This window comes from Endocarpon pusillum (assembly GCF_000464535.1).
Source record: "Endocarpon pusillum Z07020 unplaced genomic scaffold C721943, whole genome shotgun sequence".
Lineage (NCBI taxonomy): Eukaryota > Fungi > Ascomycota > Eurotiomycetes > Verrucariales > Verrucariaceae > Endocarpon > Endocarpon pusillum.
In genome coordinates this window covers 363,082-382,005 of record NW_006913585.1, presented here as the reverse complement: position 1 = coordinate 382,005, position 18,924 = coordinate 363,082, and the positions used below count along the sequence as shown (strand labels likewise).

At 49.7% G+C, this 18,924-nt stretch overlaps 8 protein-coding genes across 8 annotated transcripts; 4 read left to right on the top strand and 4 right to left on the bottom strand.

The window, feature by feature from the left end:
• Positions 1-720: 720 nt before the first annotated feature.
• EPUS_01618 (uncharacterized protein) lies at positions 721-1,098 on the bottom strand (the record flags this gene model as incomplete). Its single annotated transcript, XM_007788756.1, has 1 exon — positions 721-1,098. One exon carries the CDS (start codon positions 1,096-1,098, stop codon positions 721-723), a length of 378 nt encoding a protein of 125 aa, XP_007786946.1.
• Positions 1,099-2,234: 1,136 nt separating this feature from the next.
• On the top strand, positions 2,235-3,092 carry EPUS_01617 (uncharacterized protein; the record flags this gene model as incomplete). Its single annotated transcript, XM_007788755.1, has 1 exon — positions 2,235-3,092. One exon carries the CDS (start codon positions 2,235-2,237, stop codon positions 3,090-3,092), a length of 858 nt encoding a protein of 285 aa, XP_007786945.1.
• A 272-nt stretch (positions 3,093-3,364) lies between these two features.
• EPUS_01616 (uncharacterized protein) lies at positions 3,365-4,703 on the bottom strand (the record flags this gene model as incomplete). The annotated part of the gene is made up of 3 exons (XM_007788754.1): positions 3,365-4,414; positions 4,466-4,599; positions 4,655-4,703. 3 exons carry the CDS (start codon positions 4,701-4,703, stop codon positions 3,365-3,367), a joined length of 1,233 nt encoding a protein of 410 aa, XP_007786944.1.
• A 2,822-nt stretch (positions 4,704-7,525) lies between these two features.
• On the top strand, positions 7,526-9,724 carry EPUS_01615 (uncharacterized protein; the record flags this gene model as incomplete). Its single annotated transcript, XM_007788753.1, has 3 exons — positions 7,526-7,722; positions 7,771-9,485; positions 9,540-9,724. The coding sequence occupies 3 exons, from the start codon at positions 7,526-7,528 to the stop codon at positions 9,722-9,724; spliced, it is 2,097 nt and encodes a 698-aa protein (XP_007786943.1).
• A 787-nt stretch (positions 9,725-10,511) lies between these two features.
• EPUS_01614 (uncharacterized protein) lies at positions 10,512-11,117 on the bottom strand (the record flags this gene model as incomplete). Its single annotated transcript, XM_007788752.1, has 1 exon — positions 10,512-11,117. The coding sequence occupies one exon, from the start codon at positions 11,115-11,117 to the stop codon at positions 10,512-10,514; it is 606 nt and encodes a 201-aa protein (XP_007786942.1).
• Positions 11,118-11,415: 298 nt separating this feature from the next.
• On the top strand, positions 11,416-12,451 carry EPUS_01613 (vesicular-fusion protein sec17; the record flags this gene model as incomplete). The annotated part of the gene is made up of 3 exons (XM_007788751.1): positions 11,416-11,448; positions 11,506-11,629; positions 11,730-12,451. The coding sequence occupies 3 exons, from the start codon at positions 11,416-11,418 to the stop codon at positions 12,449-12,451; spliced, it is 879 nt and encodes a 292-aa protein (XP_007786941.1).
• Positions 12,452-12,751: 300 nt separating this feature from the next.
• Positions 12,752-14,553, bottom strand: EPUS_01612 (V-type proton ATPase subunit B; the record flags this gene model as incomplete). The annotated part of the gene is made up of 6 exons (XM_007788750.1): positions 12,752-13,885; positions 13,939-14,100; positions 14,151-14,186; positions 14,241-14,260; positions 14,315-14,399; positions 14,452-14,553. 6 exons carry the CDS (start codon positions 14,551-14,553, stop codon positions 12,752-12,754), a joined length of 1,539 nt encoding a protein of 512 aa, XP_007786940.1.
• A 461-nt stretch (positions 14,554-15,014) lies between these two features.
• On the top strand, positions 15,015-18,066 carry EPUS_01611 (uncharacterized protein; the record flags this gene model as incomplete). Its single annotated transcript, XM_007788749.1, has 4 exons — positions 15,015-15,095; positions 15,149-15,426; positions 15,486-17,863; positions 17,921-18,066. 4 exons carry the CDS (start codon positions 15,015-15,017, stop codon positions 18,064-18,066), a joined length of 2,883 nt encoding a protein of 960 aa, XP_007786939.1.
• Between the last annotated feature and the right edge of the window lie 858 nt (positions 18,067-18,924).

The window sequence follows — 18,924 nt, the reverse complement described above, 5'->3', positions numbered from 1 at the left end:
TTGGAATATCGATGCAGGAGCCGTCTGATACATTGTAGACGTTAAGCGATATCCGTTTGGATAAGACACGTCCACACGGACTCGATTGCATATACTAAATGTTGCGTGGGAGACTGGAATCTGGATGAGGGTGGAGGCATACATTGGAGTCGTGGGAGCAATGCCTGGCTTTAATGACACCCCTCGTCCAGAAAGTAAGAGATATGTCGGCCAGAAGGCAGTCTTCGGGCCTCAGCGGTGCGGGTGGTTGGAGTCATGACCAGCTTGAGGAGGATCAAGGAGATACGGTTCTGCCAAGGTAGAGTTAGGGAAGGTGTCAAGCATAAATAGGGTTAGTTGCGGCCCATTATGGTTGCAGTTCCTTTTGGTCTATTTGAACCGTGGCGCAGTTTGATAGAAGGGTATCTCTTCGACAGTCCAGATTAGCAGACGAGGGTGATGGACCCGCTAACCGCAGCGAGCGCGAGATATGCTAAGCCTTCATCGGCGAAGATCGCGCAGTTGTTGATTGATGCCCTGCCAAAGGAGAAGGTGCCTGCATCTTTCCAACGACCCGTAAGTCGTGCCCAAGCAGACCTGATACACGAGTAATCAACACTGCCCAAAAAATCTGCTTCATTAGCCGCGCTATGCTGTCCCGTAACGGGCGTACCCGCTTCAGCGCATGGCGTCTCCCACATCGACCGAGCTCTCCTGGCCCTTGTGCTGTGTCAACGCTGGTCAGGCGAGCTCACACCACCTCACGAAAGCATGCAGGACCGCCTCCGGCAGACTCTTACGCGCCGAGAGGTGTGGTGGTGCAACTAGAGGCGAATCCAGCGGTGTCTTCAGCGACCTCGCCTCGTTCGCACCTCTATCAGCGTTTTTCATCAGCATCTCCAGCCCACCTTCCTCCGTATTGATCCCTTCGGCAACTTCTTCGGCGTTGGCATCAATTGTCTTGCGGGTGGCCTCTTCGATATCCTTTTTCGCAGAATCGAGAACCTGCACAGCTTTCGAAATTATCAGCAAATCATTAATGTAGCCAATGTGCCCCAAGATAAAACTACCAAAGCTTAGCTCTTTCAGACGGGCCTCAGGCTTCCATATCAGGTGCATGTCGACCAGTTCTTCGGAAACCCATCAACCTTGTAATGACCACCAATAAACGCACGGTGTTGGTAGTGGAGGCGGGGTGGCCTGTCTCATTTCGAATTAGCATGATCCATTGGATGAGAAAGTTGTCGAGTGCACCGCAGACTTAGGTGGCAAATGTCAAATGCCTGACAGAGAGGACGGAGTTAGACCACTCTCGTCGTACCTCCATGGCGAGCACCTCAATCATTCTTGTGAATTTCATTTTCTGTGCGAGCTGGATGCAGTGGATCTGAAAGTAGAAATTGTGATGACGAGTAGCAGACTCTGTTGGTCGTGTCTAGATCGGCTTCCACGCGGTAGTATTCACTCTCCCTGTTAACATAAAGTAAACGACAGCCTCGAAGGCATGAATTTCAATCGGTTTTTCATTTGTAACACCGTAGGTCTGAAGGTTGAGTGTCTTGAATCCTGCGATGTGATCGTTCGAATCCTCGATTATATTTGCGAAGATGAACGGAGACGACGATAGTTAACTCGAAAACAGTGTGTAGGAGCAAGAACCCAAGGAACCAGAGGCTGTTAGTTAAACTTCGAAGCCGACCGATCTACACGGTTCATAAGTCAGGATACGACGTTCCGTGAAATCTCTCCGTAGCTTTGGCTCATGACCGACATTCCAACTACTTAGATCGACGACCTCTATTTGGCCCCAAAGACCAGCAGGCCATCGATGAACCTGATCAAGTGTCGCATCACTAGGTTATGCAACTGCGCGGTTGGTTATGTTAATTTGAACCAAGTTAGCCATCTTGAACGGTAGTCAAAGGCCACTAATAGGGATTAATCGGGATCACAAGGGATAGAGAGGATTCGCTACACATAAGAATTCTCTCAGATAGGCTTAAATAAGAAGTATTATCAGCTTTATTATTTCCTTAATTGGACGTGGATGTTGGGCCATTTGAGTGATAGAATTACTGCGTAAAGTGTGTGCAAATTGTCTCGCCAAGTGGTAGTGTACGTTAGTATACTGCGCTTCGAGAACTAGAGCATTTTTCCATCGAATATTATCCCAGAACATGGTTTGTGATGCAGCTGTCCGTCTCAATCATCGAAGTTGATGAAGATAACGGCTTTGACCAGGAAGTCAAGATGACATGGCCGCAAGTGGCCCAAATGGCCGAAATTCCAACCTGACCTTCTATCCCGCATACTGCTTTAAGGCCTCGCCTACCTACTTTGCGTGGGTTAAGCTCACAGCCTTCGACATTCACAATATACTTCATATCAATTCAGCATTTCAAGGACAGAATTTGTACTTCTATTTGAACCATCCCATACAATTTGTGTATCTGGTCGGAGTGGTGGTGTCGTACGAGGACTTTCATGAAAAGAGATGGCTCTTGATCATCGATGACAGTAGTGGGGCTACGATCGAGGTCTCATGTCCAAAGCCAGAAGAAACAGCAGACAAAAATCCTGACCAGGCTTCGAAGGAGGGGTCAGAACTCGATGGGATTAGATTGGCGGAGGTGCAAGCCCGTGCTAATACAATAGCCTCCATCGACGTGGGAAGCGTCATCAGTGTCAGAGGAAAGGTCGGCACTTTTCGCGATACTCGACAGATACACCTTGAACGGGTCGCCATTATTCCGGACACAAATGCCGAGCTGCGATTCGTCGAGCAGCGGACTAAGTTAAAGGTGGAAGTCCTATCGAAGCCATGGATTGTGTCATCCAGGGAGCAGAGTCGGTTGCTGAAAGTAGCTGAAGGTCGACGCAATACCGACAAAGCACAGATTCGCAAATGCAAGGAGCGGGAAACTGCACGACAAGCCAGGGAGATCAGACATGCGGAGAGGATTGCCAAAAAGTACGAGGAAGACGAGGTGAAACGGGCAGCAGCTGCCGAGATAGCTCGTAGGGCTGGAGAAATGTTCATGGACCATAATTCGAGGAAGAAAGTCAAGTCAGCGGTTGACACAAGCGCAATGAAGGAGCCAAGAAAGTTATAACAACCACATATGCAACTATTACCTGTTGGCAAGACGGACTCTCGTCTAGCACAACACTTGGAGGCATCACTCTGACAATCTCTTATATGTGGTCTCGATTTAGTGAGCGGTATTTTGGATCCAGCGTTGTATCAAGAGCAAGTTCCCAGTTGTGAACGGTCCAAAGTGGTTCCGTCCTTCATCCAGCAAAGTTCTTGCTGCTATGACTAGAGGCTTCACTTCCAGAGTGCTATTGATCTATGCACCAAGTCTGTTTCTGGCTTTGATCAAGATCATCTGTAGCCACCCCTTGGTCCACCACCCCTGCTTCCTCTTGGCGGCCCTCTCATCATGTCATCGCTGTACATTCTACCGTAGCTATCACCACCACGGTACCCACTGCCACCTACGCCGTTTCCATAGTGTGAGGGTCGGTCATCTCGACGATATCCATCATACCTGTTTTCCCTTCGATATGAGCCCCTGTCATCCCTTCTGTCACTATAGCGACTATCATATCTTCTTTCTCTCGGTTCGTCCCGTCTCATGACCATAGGTTCATCATCCATCCGCTGGTCTGCACCATCACCAGGGGGCAATGCCTCCCGTGGCTTCTCTTGGACTTGGTCTCTGTCCCGTCCATTGGTGAAGCCAAACCTTCCATCTTGGATGTTTGAGTCTGCTCGCCGCTCTTCACGACTTCGTCGGTCTTGATCTGCCACTTCACGAGCATTGTTGTATGGTGACTCCGTATCCATGTCAACGTCCTCAGCCTTACTGACCTTGACGTCAAACAGTTCCTTAGGTCCACTAGCAGGTGTTGTATCCGGGACTGGAACGGCGGGCTCATTCCTCTTTCGCCGTACCGCTGGAGAAGGACCACCATGCTTATGATATACATGCAAGATTCTGCCATCCGCTTTTTCGTTGTTGAATGTCTCAACCACCTTGTCTGCAATGTATCGTTCAGAAAAGATCATCTCAGCCATCACCGTCGGGTTGTTTGTCAGAATTCGACAGGTCACCAGTCCACTGTTCCCAGTAGCGTCAATTGCCACAGTATGCATTGCTGCTTCTATGTCGGCGGCTGTCGTTCCAGGAGCAAAGTTACTTGCTTGCACCACAAATGGACCTGCTGTTCCTCTGATGCTGAGACCGGACCCTGACTGAGCCTTTGGAGCTTGTGGGGAGGGCAAAATGTTAGCTTGTTCAGTATTATTGACGGCGGAAGCCAATCTATTGGCACGCGCATGTTGCGCCGCGGCTGAGGAGGGTCGCGAAGGAGGCTTTGGTTGACCAAAAGGATTTGCTTTTGATGAGGGTACGCTTGTACTGGACGAACGCTTGCGTTGATAGTGAGCATGGATGTCATCGATATACTCTTGCCCGCATACCTTTCCTATTCCGACTCTGCTTGCAAGACTTGTGGTTTGGTTGTTCTTCCTCGCAGCATTGCCAGCTCCCGTAGAGCGTCGGTTCTTACTAAATATCTCGATTGCGAGCTGCTCATTTTTCCGTCGCTGTCTGTCTATATGAACGCGTCAGACACACTATTCGGGCGTATCAATGACAACGTTCAATACCTGCTTGAATGATATCGTCAAACGAGGGTGCGCCTGCGGAGGTCGCCATTGTAGTTCCCAGATCAGACCAGTATGGTAGCCTTACAAAGATTATCAAGCTCACTCTAAGAAGCCAAACAGAAGTGAGAGAGCAGACAAGATCACTATGACACAAATCTGGTACTTTCAGCGCAATTGGCGAGTGTTCTCTCAACCAATCTTCGCTGACCAGCTCAAACTTGAACTTTCTTGGCAGCAGAAGGAAAGGAAAATCTGTTCCGCAGCACGAAGTTACATGTGCTTTTTACCACTACCTCGTCACTGGTACAGTGTAGAACTTGTATGAGAATCCTGCAAACCTGTACTATGATATATGCTAATGGACCGCTTCATTGGCACCATCCATTACAGAAGCTACGTTTGGTACTGGACTATAAAATAATATACTCGCTGAACAAACAACCTTATTCCCTCTGGCGGTAACTTGGGTATGAGTTGTATCGTTGCTAGCGTGCTAATCTTCTCTTTTGATCTCACCCAGCCTTGTCAGAATGTTTCTAAGAGCAGGGTTTGGTCGACCTTGTCAACTTACCTCCCTGACATTATTTCACTGCCAGTTGAAGGAGTTGCCGTAGGCACCTTTATTGAGGAATTGGGTACAGAGGGATCAGTAGAACCTGAATCCAAATGATAAATTGACCCACTACGTCAAACAAGCACGAATACAAGGTTTAAACACGGATCTGTTCCCTGCTTCTATCGTATACACAGTACATCAATTGGTATATTGCTGGTTGAGGGCATACTATGGTCGATCTATCCGCCCTCTGAATGTGGCTATCATATCTGGCTGGCCCGAATCAATCCGCTGCTTGCTAGTGAATATCATTAGCGGCATGATTTGGTAGGTGTCACGATGGTAGCGCTGAGTCTGAACCCTGGGAGTGGCTCTGTCTTAACCTGAGAACTTGGTCTTGATTTGGAGCCGCGGTTTGTTCATGGGGCACTTCTGCTGAGGCTGTAGGTCTTCTCCCTTCCCTACCTGCGCTTGGTCGGCCAATCTCTTGCGTTCTTCTTCTGTTAGCCTCGATATATCCATACTCAGCAGCCTGGCATGTGGTGAAACATCTTAACCCTTTTCTGACTGCGCTTGGGTGATCGATGTCTGACGCTCCCCGTGTGTTGGCGCGGATGCCCTTGTCTTGCGTTGCTCTTGACACGGTGGGTCATCTCTTGTTTTACAGGTACTGGGCCCTTAAGATGGTGGGAGGTTCGATTTGATCTGGAGAAAGACGGAGTTGCACATTCTTTTTCTGAGAGGCGTCTGTGGGACAGCTTTTCCTGATGCGCCCTTCTGACTAGGTGTTTTGGTATGAAATTGCCTGGATTAGCTTGCTCGGTTCAAAATTTGGGCGTTCTGGGGGTACACATGGCGTACAGATTCACGCTCATCACACGATCTACTACTCTTTTGCCCATTAACTCACCTTCATCAAATCAATTGTTGTTGGAGACTGTAGCCCCTGGGTCTGCTTTTCAACTGGGATATTCGCATTGGTGTTGCTACAAAAGCCAACGGCAAGATTATGGGTCAAACTTCTCTAAGCACCAGAGAGACATGGCGAATTGGACGGGAAGATCCCGCTCTGTTCGACAAACATGATGATGTCTCTGGGCCCATAACACAATCTGGAGCCTCAAAGAGCGAAATGTAATTCGTAGAGGGAGCATCAAAGGAAGTTAGGGTCGGTTAGGCACGATTTTTGAGACTTGGCAAACGAAGCGATATAAACAATTTGTTGGAGACTTCAAGATAAAACTTGGGGATAAATTGTTTACAACAAGTCTCCGGACATCCTCTCTGGCAATGCCCCCTAGCACCACCAGGTTTCCCAGTGCTGACTCGAGAAGAAGTTACAGAGAAATGAGAGCACCGTCGGTGGGAAATGGACAGCTCGCAGAAGGAGCCTGATGCGGATTAGCTTGAGCCTTACCGGGACCCTTGAATCTCGCATCGATGTGTTATGGCAGATATTCTAGTCATCCGATTACAAGCTATCTACAAATCATTGGTCCATCCCCAACACACGGCAAGCTCTAATTGAATACAGTACTCTATACCAATCTCAATTCAACAACCATCACATATTCGTCACCATGATCGGAACAAATCTTCTCAAAACTTAGTTCAAATTCAAAGCTGAGAATATTTCACTCATTGGCAGTATTGGAAATTTCTAGCAAGCTTGGAGTGGCTGAATTACAATAAAGCTGGGAAAGAACCAGCCAAGCATAAGGGTGTTTTACTGCATAGACTCGTACTGACTAGTACACGGTCTTGCGTTTTAAAATACAACCACTGTGGAGAACATTCACCTACCTTCCCCTGATGTACCCAAACTCCTTATCTGCTGTCTCTTGGGATAGCACCTTCTGGATCTTTCACAATATGTTGCTGTAGTATCCACAGACTGTGAAGCCTTGAGTTGGGGGGCAGAAAGGCTTTGTGGCTATTCTCCATTACGGACCTTTACCCACCTTTCAGTTACCAGTAACCTGGTAGCTTTGAAAGATGGCACCAGACGTGTGCCTGGCTACCATGTTTAATCCATCTACATTAAGCAGGAGCAGTCATCTTTGCCTTCCTTGATCTTATGTGATTGATGTCTATGTCACTCTCGAAGTCGTTCTAGAAGTCGTTCTAGTTCAATTACTCTACTATCAACCATCATCGAACCGACAACCCAACAACACCATAGATAGGGTACAAGACATCTACTAGCTTCTGGCGGCTCTTCCTCTTTATTTGCGGCAAATCCTGTATCTATTCCTTTCTCATAACCGTTCCCAAGTCTCTGGATTTCACATTTCAGTTCACCATTCATCATTGTGATGACTTCATTGCTGGGTCGGTTCTTCACACCTCCCACAAGGGCAGATCCGCCTCAGCATGATCCCTTAAGCCAGATCTCTGTAAAAGCAGAATCAACAAGAAGGTCTCGCAAGAGACAGCCCATAAACGCCAGAACAAGAAAGAGCATCTCTTCACTTTTTGGGTTGGGCATTAAGGTTGTCCCTGAAGAGGATCGGTCTGTTGAGTGTTCACCAATGCTGGTCACATCTAACTCTTAGGACAGGCAAGTTATCCTAAAGCAAACCATCGCTACTTGTCAAGAGGCTCAGCATTACCCTATATACGATCCGACCAACCCTGAACATGATCCAGGTGCAGTTTCCACTACCAGTCCGCAGGGTTCTGTCAGCAATAAGAGAGGTCTTTCTCAGAGTCCCACTAAGGCACCTCGTTGGAAGGAATCGCCTTCGCCGAAAAGACCTACAACTTCTGCGAGAGCAAGAGCCAGGCTACAGGTGTTTGCGGACACTCTCAGGGCTAAGGCAAACATATTTTACGAAGCACACCAGCAAAGCTTCGAGGAAGAACTGATGCTGCATGAAGTACCAGTCCCTCCGACACCAAATAGTGCTAAAAGTATCTGCTCTAAAAAATCCGTCCGATTTCGCAGTGGTCATTCTGTCATCGGCAATGTGCACCAACATAGCTCACCAATATCCGTCCCAAAGAAGACTCCTCCTTCGTTGTTGACGGTAGATATTCCAAGTACACCGGCATTTGAGATAAACTCGGATGACGAGAAGAGCCTTCGGCAAACAGCTAGAACCCTAGAACAGCTGTCTTTACCTGTGTCTTCACGGTCATGCCCCAAACATAGCAACCGGCCACAGCTCTCTCTGAAGGTAGAAGAGGCCATAAAATGTGCCCCAGAACTACCCACACCAATGCCAGGTACCAATCTGCCTCTCGAGGATCCATTTAATGACACTGCTGCTGCCTTGTGCTCTGAACAACCGACTATAAGGACTCCCACAATTTCAATATGCTCAGACCAGGGCTACATATCTGATGAAGAAAGCAACGCTGGGATTGGTATTATCAACACAGCACGCGCCCGTCACCCAAAAATGCTTACTGCACAGAGCAAGTTTGATCCTTCTCTTGGAACCAAGAAGTCTACTGAACCTGTCACGTCTTCTCTCGCCAATGATCATGCGAAGCTATCATCTAACAAGAGCCCCACAGCTGCCCGAAGGGCACTTTCGAGCACCAACGACTTGCCACTCATTATCCAGGAGCGATCAACTATCCTAAGACCACCTTCCGAAACACAGTACGATGCCGACGCCGAGCGGTCTGATGGTAGTGAAGCACAGAAAGAACCACCAGTCCCACCTCTTTCACAACGCGTCCATAGTCGGAAGCAGCATGTGTCTCAAAATGAAGCTGATCTGTTGGAAAGTGCCAGCACATCTCCACTGTCCATCTCCTTAAGTCGTCGATCTTCGTTGGGTAAACCTGGTATTCTTGTGGAATCTCAACAGCCAGGTAGCCAAGGTTGGGCGACGGACATGCAGCAACCTCCAGATATTACTCAATGTCTAAGGGTGGGAAGTATACCGTTGCAGACCAGGTCCCTGTCAAATTTTTCGATCATCTCGGCAACTGAGACACAATCGGCTTCAGCTCAGCACCCAGAGCTTCCCGAGGCAATAAGAATGATAGAAGAAGCAATGGAAGATCATGCTACGGCCGAGCATTATCCTGAGTTGACAGATAGCCAGATCAAGTTGTTCACCCAGCCAGCACATCCTAACACCCAATCACAGATTCCAACACCAAGTCTTGGAGTGCCCGCGCGAAAGCAGAGTTCGGACGAGTCGCAAGAGACGGATGAGACCACGGGATCAACAGCGCTGTCCAGCACAGTTTCTGGTTCAGCTGCCCGTCGGTCGTCTTCTGTAGCATTGAAGGATGGGCTGCATGTTGAGCACCAACGTTAACCAATTGTGTGGCACATGGCAATGCCTCAAGGCGGCTAATGTCCCCCAGGCAGCACGGACGAGGCCGATTTTGGTGACATCGCGATGTTCAACAAGCACCAGTATATTGCAGATACACCAAGGCCACTAGATGCCAGTTATGCAGATCGAAGTCTCAGCAGCGCTGACAGTCACCGTAACCCCAGTCATCTTGACGATGCTGAAGCCGAGAAGATATCGTCTGGAACAGGGTGATGCTTACGATTGGTGCTGAGCTTTGATGCATTGTGCATGTCCCACAAGTCGTACGGGACACGAGGCACAAATGTTTCTGTTTATCGCAAATGCATAAGTATCTTTCTTGTCTACATCCCATTATCGACGTCAGAAGACCGTATTCCCAGGGCTCATGAGCATACTACTTGTCTGTATTGATTCGGTGTCTTCTATTTGTGGGTTTCGTCTATTTGACAAACTACTTTGGTTTGATCAGTCGGGTATTGGAAATCAATATACATGTTTGGTTGCCGTCATTGGCGACCAATAACTTCTGTGCAGCATCTGTATCCTGACAGAGCCTACGCTCTGCATTGAACACTTATTGATTTGTTCATAGCAAGTCCAATGACTCAATGTCCTGCATAGAACACCACCTTCGCTATTCATGCTTCAATGTGACGAGTTTCACCTCAGCATACCTGCTCCTCGTTTCTCGCCGAATTCCGCCATGGACGCCCCACTGACATTGGTGAGACGACATTGCCAAGAGATCCTCCATATCTGCACACAGCATCGTGGAAAGTGAAGGTCGGTACTCGTTACTAGCCTTTGAGATGACATACATCTCTGGTGTTGCGAGAGCATATCTTGGCCCGAACAGGACGAACGCCCTCGTACGCCCTCGTACGCCCCTAGGTTCCGTATGCAGTGCCTTCAGTAGAGACTTGTGGTCACTAGAGTGACCCCGTCTACAATTTTCCTCATAGATCCACGCAGTAGCATCGCCCTGCTAGAAGAGCAACGGAAGAATCTCCATCCTACATCAAGGCCCACTCTTCTCCTTGACAACATCTTCCTTCACTTCCTTGTGTTTTCTGACGACGAAGAACCTTCCCATCGTCTTGCCCTCAGCCATCTTGAACAGATCCCAGTCCTCTGCCTTCTTTGCCTTTGGATCATCCCTCGGTACTCTCCTCACCCTCCCATTCTTCCCTACCTTTTCCTCAGCATCGAGATCCTCCTGCAAATCAGCTAGAGTGATCGTGTTCTCCTCAATAGCTTGTGGGGTCTCATCACGGATGCTGACAAGAGGTTCGACGCCCGTGGTATCGACTTTCTGGATCTCGCGTACAAAATGTAGCTGGGTCTCTAATGTTTTGAGCATGGAGGACTCTTCGGCGGCATCCTTGGGCTGCGGCAGCGCGGATAGACGGAGGAGATGATGCAGTTCTTTTGGGGCCATCGTCGGTGCTTGGTGCTCTACAGCAGCAGGGTCTGGAAGCAGGGACTTCACGGACCAGGTCGGATGGCGGAGGTATTCTCTGATTTTGGGATGACGGACAAATGGATCCGGGGGTGGTCGTCGATAGGGCTGCTCTTTGGTCGCTGTTCTTGCGCTTTTATAATACGATATTCGTATTTTGGACATCTTTGATAAGTCAACGGCCGTGCGGCGTGCTTGAATAGACGAGGTAAAGACCGTGGTGATGTTTGTTCTGAAGCTCTATGCTGTACGGAGTAGGGAGGTGGGGGAAGCTTCCTTCCTAATCCCGTTAGGCTGCTTTTCGTGGTACCCCACGCTTCAATCCGGTGGGCACCGGGACATGCTCCAAGACACCTGTCAGCGTGTTCAAAAAATACCACTCACTTGAAAGCGTTTCGAGACCAGAGCATTGTTTTGCTTTTCTCATTAGAGATTTCTTTGAACCATTTCCGTTCCGGTCACCATGGCTCAAGATCCTCGAGCGCTCATGCAAAAGGTACGTCACGGTGCCTCGGATTGCATATCGACTTTCCCTAACATTTCCCTGGGATAGGCCGACAAGGCGGCGTCGAGCGCCAGCGGTGGCTTTAGTATGTTCGGTGGGCGAACGGAGAAATGGGAGAATGCAGCAGATCTATATACACAGGCCGCCAATGCATTCCGGATGCAAAAGCAGAGTATGTTCGTCCGCAGTGTCGCCTCAGTCTACCTCCCGTTCCTATACTTACAGCAAGCCATTCATCTCCAAATATCCACTGACAAGTACCTACTCAACAGACCACGAAGCCGGAGCCGCCTTCGAAAAGGCGGCGGACATCCAAAAAAACAAACTCTCGGAACCAGACGACATGGCCAACACCCTGACCGAAGCGTTCAAAGTCTACCGAAAAGACTCCCCCGAAGACGCGGCGCGCGTGCTAACAGCCGCAATCGCGCACTACACATCTAAAGGCGCCTTCCGACGCGCAGCAACGCACCAACAAAACCTGGGCGAAGTGTACGAGCTCGAGCTCGGCGACACGGCGCGCGCCCTGGCCGCCTACGAAACCGCGGCCCAGTGGTTCGAGTCGGACAACGCCGAAGCGCTGGCCAACAAGCTGTACCTCAAGGTCGCCGACCTGGCCGCGCTCGAAGGCGACTACGCCAAAGCCTGCCAGCTCTTCGAGTCGGTCGCCAAGTCCTCCCTGAACAGCAACCTGATGCGCTGGTCCGTCAAGGACTACTTCCTCAAGGCCGGCATCTGCCACCTCGCCTCCGCCGACCTGGTGGCCACCAACCGCGCGCTGCAGAACTACCGCGACCTGGACAGCTCGTTTGTGCAGACGCGAGAGCACATGCTGTTGCAGGATCTGGCCGAGGCGGTGGAGAAGGGCGAGCAGGAATTGTTTGCCGACAAGCTGTTTCAGTTTGATCAGCTGAGCAAGCTGGATAAGTGGAAGACGACGCTGCTGTTGAAAGTTAAGAATGGGATCGAGGAGCAGGGGGAGGACTTTTCGTAGTTTTTCTCTTTTCCTTTTCGAAGAGGAGCAGGCGACCTGGTGGTGGAACTACGGTGCATGTATGGGGCGTTCAGGATGTGCAAGGAGTCCCGTTCTTATATGGAGAAATTGGCTGTAGCTGTGCTTGTTTTGTACCTGGCACGGTCGTGACCGCAGGAAGAACAGCAAATGGTTGCTGGGACACAGTTCTCTGGTTCTATCTACGGGTTGGTCTTCCTACTCATCCAGCGCCTTTGGAAGAATGCACAGCCTGTGAAGATATTATTGTCACATAACACGCAAAGCCCCTACAGAACCTGTCTACGCATCGATGAGGTTCTCAGTCTCACCGTTAGCCTTGGATTCATTGTCCCTGGTGTCCTTGCTGCCGCTATCCTCCTTTCCCTTGCCCTTGCCACCTTTTCTAGCATAGAACTCATCCAGAATCTTGGCGGGAATCCGATTGAGAAGCTCCTTGGGGAAGATCCTAAGCAGGCTCCATGCCAGGTCCAGGCTGTCAAAGATGGTTCGACTCTCGTACGGGCTTTGCGAGATGAACTGTTTTTCAAACTTCTCCATAAACTCCAGAGCGAGCTTGTCCTCGGATGAGAGTGCTTCTTCACCCACGACGGCTTTCATGGAGGCGGCGTCTCTGCCGATGGCGTACTTGGCGTATAGCTGATTAGAGACATCTCCGTGGTCTTTTCGCGTGAGCTTCTCGCCGATGGCGGACTTCATGAGACGGGAGAGCGACGGCAGGACGTTGATCGGAGGCACGACACCCTTGTTGTACAATTGACGGTCGACAAATATCTGACCCTCCGTGATGTATCCCGTCAGATCGGGAATGGGATGGGTGATGTCTTCGTTGGGCATCGTCAAGATGGGAATCTGGGTAATAGAACCGTTTCGGCCCTGGACACGCCCTGCCCTTTCATAGATGGTAGACAAATCAGTATACATGTAACCTGGGTAGCCGCGACGACCTGGGACCTCTTCGCGGGCAGCTGACACTTCACGTAGGGCGTCACAGTAAGCTGTCAGGTCGGTGAGAATGACGAGAACGTGCTTTTCGAGTTGATATGCATAATATTCTGCAGTGGTGAGAGCAAGACGAGGCGTGATAATACGTTCGATGGTAGGATCATTGGCGAGGTTGAGGAATAGCGTGACTCGCTCCATGGATCCGTTCTCTTCGAAGTCTCGGGTGAAGAAACGCGATGTCTCCATATTGACACCCATAGCAGCAAAGACAATGCTAAAGTTATCTTCGTGTCCGTCGTGGACATCTTTGGTGGGTTTATTGACTAATCCAGCTTGACGACATATCTGCGCGGCGATTTCGTTATGCGGCAGACCAGCTGAAGAAAAGATGGGAATCTTTTGGCCACGAGCGATGGAGTTCATGGTGTCTATGGCAGAGATTCCAGTCGCTATCATTTCCTCGGGGTACACCTGTTACCAACTGTGAGCTGGACCCTCCAGAATCATGGAAGAAAGCACCTTACTCGAGAATAAGGATTGATAGGACTGCCGTTGATGTCGAGATAGTCCTCGGCTAGCACTTTTGGCCCCTTGTCGATGGCTCTGCCTGAACCGTCGAATATTCGACCAAGCATGTCTTCTGAAACTCCCAGCTTCAGACTGTGCCCGGTAAATTCGACTTTCGTCTGATAGTGGTTATTAGCGTGTATGAAGACTTAGAGTTAGGTCTGCAAACCTTCTTCACGTCAATGCCCGTCGTTCCCTCGAACACCTTGTTGCCGTCGTCAGTAACCATAAGGCGTACCCTTGTTGTAGGTCTTCATACCTGTACAACAGCTCGATTACCTATGGTTCATCGGTCAGCCAGGACGGGGTCGGAGAAGAGCTTTGTAATCGCACCTCTTGCTTCCAACACCTGGCCAGACCTTTCAGACCCATCGGGGAGAGTTATAGACACGATCTCGTTATAACGTGGGAATTTGACCTAATCTATGGTCAGCCCCAGAGCGAAGCCGGAGATACCAATCTGCAATCACATTGTCGAGAATGACCAGCGGTCCATTGACACCTCCAATTGTATTATATTTGATCCTCGGCTTGATGGAGGTCATTCGCGGATCCTCCATTTCGGGTGCCATGACTGCGGTTGCACGTCCCGAAAGTGAGTACCAAGGGCGAGCGTCTGGATCTTGGCCGCCTTGGACCTTTGAAGATGATTGGGACGGACGGAAAAGAGTATCGTGGAAGCTTGAAACAGAAGCTCTGAGATGATCAGTACATCTGTCGTACAGCGTAGTACTGCGGCAAGCTCGACTTGAAGCTCAGTTCCTTGGCATCAGATCAATCCAGCTACTACGCCAAGACATTCATGTTCCCTAAGTTAGCTGCCAAGGATTGTCGTTGGGTTTCAAGTTGGGAGCTGAGGGCCCAGGGAATACTACGTTACGTGTAAATCGCGATGAACGAATCGGGCGGTGCCTTGACTCCACGTTCAAGGGTCCTCTAGGGTACTTGTACTCCATACGACGTTGAGTATCAACACTTGTTCTTCTTTCTTCTGATTTCTCTGTTGACGCAGGTGTCGAGGGTGCTTATCTGAATGAATCATTACTTCGTCCTCCTGACCTACTCTAGTTCCTTTGCCGCGCATCCACGTAATTGCGTGATCTCCGCGGGCGCAGTACCATGCGCATACTGGGCATTTTTCAAAGCCACCTGCTTGCCTAGAGGCAGGCTCTTGCAAGCATCGTGTCTCCGCTTCTTCTAGACGACGCAGACTTCGGTGTCCTCGATACTGGTATCGAACTCGAAGATCTCCCAGGTGGAGAGCAGATTGGATCCAGAGGTGAAGGACCGCGAACTGGCCGCGAGGCACGGCGAAAGGAGAAGCGAGCTGGAAAGCTCAAAGAACTTGCTGATCGCGAAGACATGAAATTCTCGCACAGCATACAATTCAATGCGGTCCCAGACTGGAGTAGCAACTATATATCCTACAGCAACCTGAAAAAACTGTATGTCTCTGGTTGTGTGTCCAAACTCTCGGAAAACGGCCAATTGACTTTGGACCCAGCATATATACACTCGAGAAGCAGATAAATTCCCAAGGCGGCCAGACTGGTCAAGATGGCCACGACGCAGAACGATCACCGTTGCTCACCGGTCAACAGCTGGACCCAGACACTACCTTCAAGCGCATGCTTGACTCCGAACTTGACCGAGTCTGTTCCTTTTACCGGCTGAAAGAGCTTGAGGTCTATGGAGAGGTTTCGCAGCTCATCAAAGACAAGGAAGCCTATGAGGAGGAAACTCGAGGCGTGAATATGGAGGAGGTCGCGGAAGCCGAGAATCGACGAAAACAAAGCCGATCTGGCAGCCTTTTCCAATTGCCCTTTCGACGAACACGACGCGCAAGTAATATGAGTGCCTCTATCGAGGAAGAAGGAGAGCAAGCAGACAGCGACAGTGATGCTGATGAAGGTCATGCATTGACTCGTAAGCCATCGATGAAGCAGAGGAGCAAAAGTGCTTGGGATGGTTCTAGTGCCTCAAACGCACTGGCTGATTCGAGAGAAGACCTGCGGAATCCGCCTGACTTTATGAATCCGTCAATCCGACGAAGACCAAGTTTAGCACTGCAAATGGACCAAAACGACCCAGGTCACCTATCAGCCTTGTTCGACTCAGGAATCACGTTGAAGAAGCGAACAATCAGCATATACGTCACTCTGTGCGAACTCAAATCGTTCATCCAGCTGAACCAAACGGGTTTCAAGAAAGCCACCAAAAAATATGACAAGGTTTGCGATAGAGATATGCGGAAAGACTACTTGGAGAAAGTTGTAAACACAGCATATCCTTTTAAGCAATCGACAATGGTGCATCTTGACGCCAACATAGCCAAAGTAGAGTCGATCTACGCGGACGTTGTCACCAAGGGAGACATCGAGCTGGCAAGGAGAGAACTGCGGCTACATCTACGAGAGCATGTTGTGTGGGAACGGAACACTGTCTGGAGGGAAATGATTGGCATTGAGCGCAAGGCGCAGGCCGCCAACCTCGGCATCAAGCACACATTGTTGGGTGGAGATAATGACCGTTCCACGACTCGCTTGCAAGGTGATAATCACTTCGGGGAGACGAAAGAAGTCTCCACTCCTGTTGGACGTTATCGCTGCCCGTCTTGGTTAGTTAGCTCTACCTTCTTTGCGCTCGTCATCATCATTGCTGTCTTTATTGTGCTCCTCATGGTACCGATCATGAAGAGGCCGGAACAACAAAACTGCCTGGCAATGTTGGTCCTCGTGAGCTTGCTATGGGCGACAGAGTCTATTCCACTTTTCGTCACGTCACTTCTGGTCCCATTTCTGGTGGTTGTGCTTCGCATCATGCGCTCAGACGAAAAGCCATATCATCGACTTGAAACGAAACAGGCTACCAAAGCAGTATTCGCTGCGATGTGGACACCCGTCATCATGCTGCTCTTGGGCGGCTTCACCATTGCTGCAGCTCTATCCAAGTACCACATTGCCAAAATGATGGCTACCTTTGTGTTGAGTAAAGCCGGCACCAAACCACGGACTGTGTTGATCACAAACATGTTCGTCGCCATGTTTCTCAGCATGTGGATATCAAACGTTGCAGCACCAGTCCTTTGCTTCTCTATCATTCAGCCGATGCTTCGAAATCTTCCTGCCGACTCTCACTTTTCGAAAGCACTCATCCTTGGAATAGCTCTCGCCTCAAACATGGGCGGAGCAGCCTCCCCCATTGCCTCACCTCAGAACCTTATCGCGCTCCAAAACATGTCCCCTGTCCCCTCTTGGGGAATCTGGTTCTTTATTGCCCTACCTGTCTGCATCATATCGATTCTTCTCATCTGGGTCCTTCTTTTAGTCTCATTCCATCCAGGTCGAGGCACCACCATCGTGCCAATCCGTCCAATGAAGGACAAATTAAATGGTGTCCAGTACTTCATCATCTTCGTCACCCTTCTGACCATCGCTCTATGGTGCGTCAGCCGCCAACTCGAGTTCATGCTCGGCGACATGGGCGTCATAGCCATCATCCCACTCGTCCTCTTCTTCGGCACTGGCATTCTCACCAAAGAAGACTTCAACAACTTTCTCTGGACCATCATCATCCTTGCAGCTGGTGGCTTATCCTTAGGCAAGGCAGTTTCTTCGTCCGGCCTCCTACATACTATCGCCCAAGCGATCACGGCGAAAGTGGCGCATCTGAGCGTCTATGGCATGCTTGTTGTCTTTGCGGGGCTCATTCTCGTGGTTGCCACTTTCATTAGCCATACAGTTGCTGCGTTAATTATCCTACCATTGGTCCAACAGGTGGGGGCAAGTATGAGTGAGCCGCATCCTAATCTTCTAGTGATGGGAAGCGTGTTGATGGCCTCTGCGGCGATGGGCTTGCCTACCAGTGGCTTCCCAAATATGAGTATGTTCGATGCTTGTCCCGCTATCTGAGGGATGTTTTTGCTGACGTGACAAATAGCTGCCATCATGATGGAGGTTCCCGAGACGGGACAACGTTATCTCCGTGTTAAGCATTTCATTACCCGTGGCATCCCGAGCAGTATCATGGCATTTGCCGTCGTCATCACTGTTGGATATGGTTTAATGCTTGCCGCTGGCATGTAGGACGGTGGACTATTCGTTTTAATTGTCGAAGGTGACAAGATATAGATTTATTGTTCAGGAGTGAGGAACTTGCATAAAGTTCAGGTACCACTTGGTTTAGAGGTAGTTGGCGAGCAATATTAATATTAATAATATTATCGTCTGAGCATTGAAAATGATTTGGAACCAACAGGCTCTTTGCCCCTTGCCTAGTCTTCACTGTTCTGTGCCGATTCTGTTATCTTCAGCCTAGAAACTTTAGGAAGTAAAACTGTCTTCCATACTGATTGCCTTTATTCCCTCCCCTGAATGTCTTGAAGCCGCCTGCCTGCTTTCGGTACCAAAGGCACCTGAAAGCCACCTCCGCGTCACGAAGTCCAAGTAGTCGTTTGAAAATCATTGGCAGATGTTGAGCGTCGTGTCAACGTTCCCCCTAAAATCGCATGTGACTGATAAGCAACATGTTGTCTGGCAGCAGACCAAATGCTCTTGCTAGGTCACTTCGCCGTATTCCGCACACAGGGCTGTTCGACATTCGAAACCCGGTTGTGGAAGTCCTCAAGGTTGAATATCTTCCAGACGCTGGATGACATAAAACCCCTTGAATCTGAATCGTAGCATTCAAGCGGGTGAGCAGAAACATACAGTCTCCATCAGCGTTCGACCCTGACACAGGGGGCTCTCAAGGTCGTAGTAGGTTTCGCATGCCCCTCTCCAGGAGGCCCAGTATCCGCATCCCAGTAGACCAATCACCCATGCCGCCGTCCCTCCTCCCTTCCCTCACAGATCCAACAACTCAAACCACTGCATCCCCTATCTCTTCTCCCCATCCATCTTCCTTCCCAAGAAACCCCCCCATTCTCCCACCTACCCCTCCTC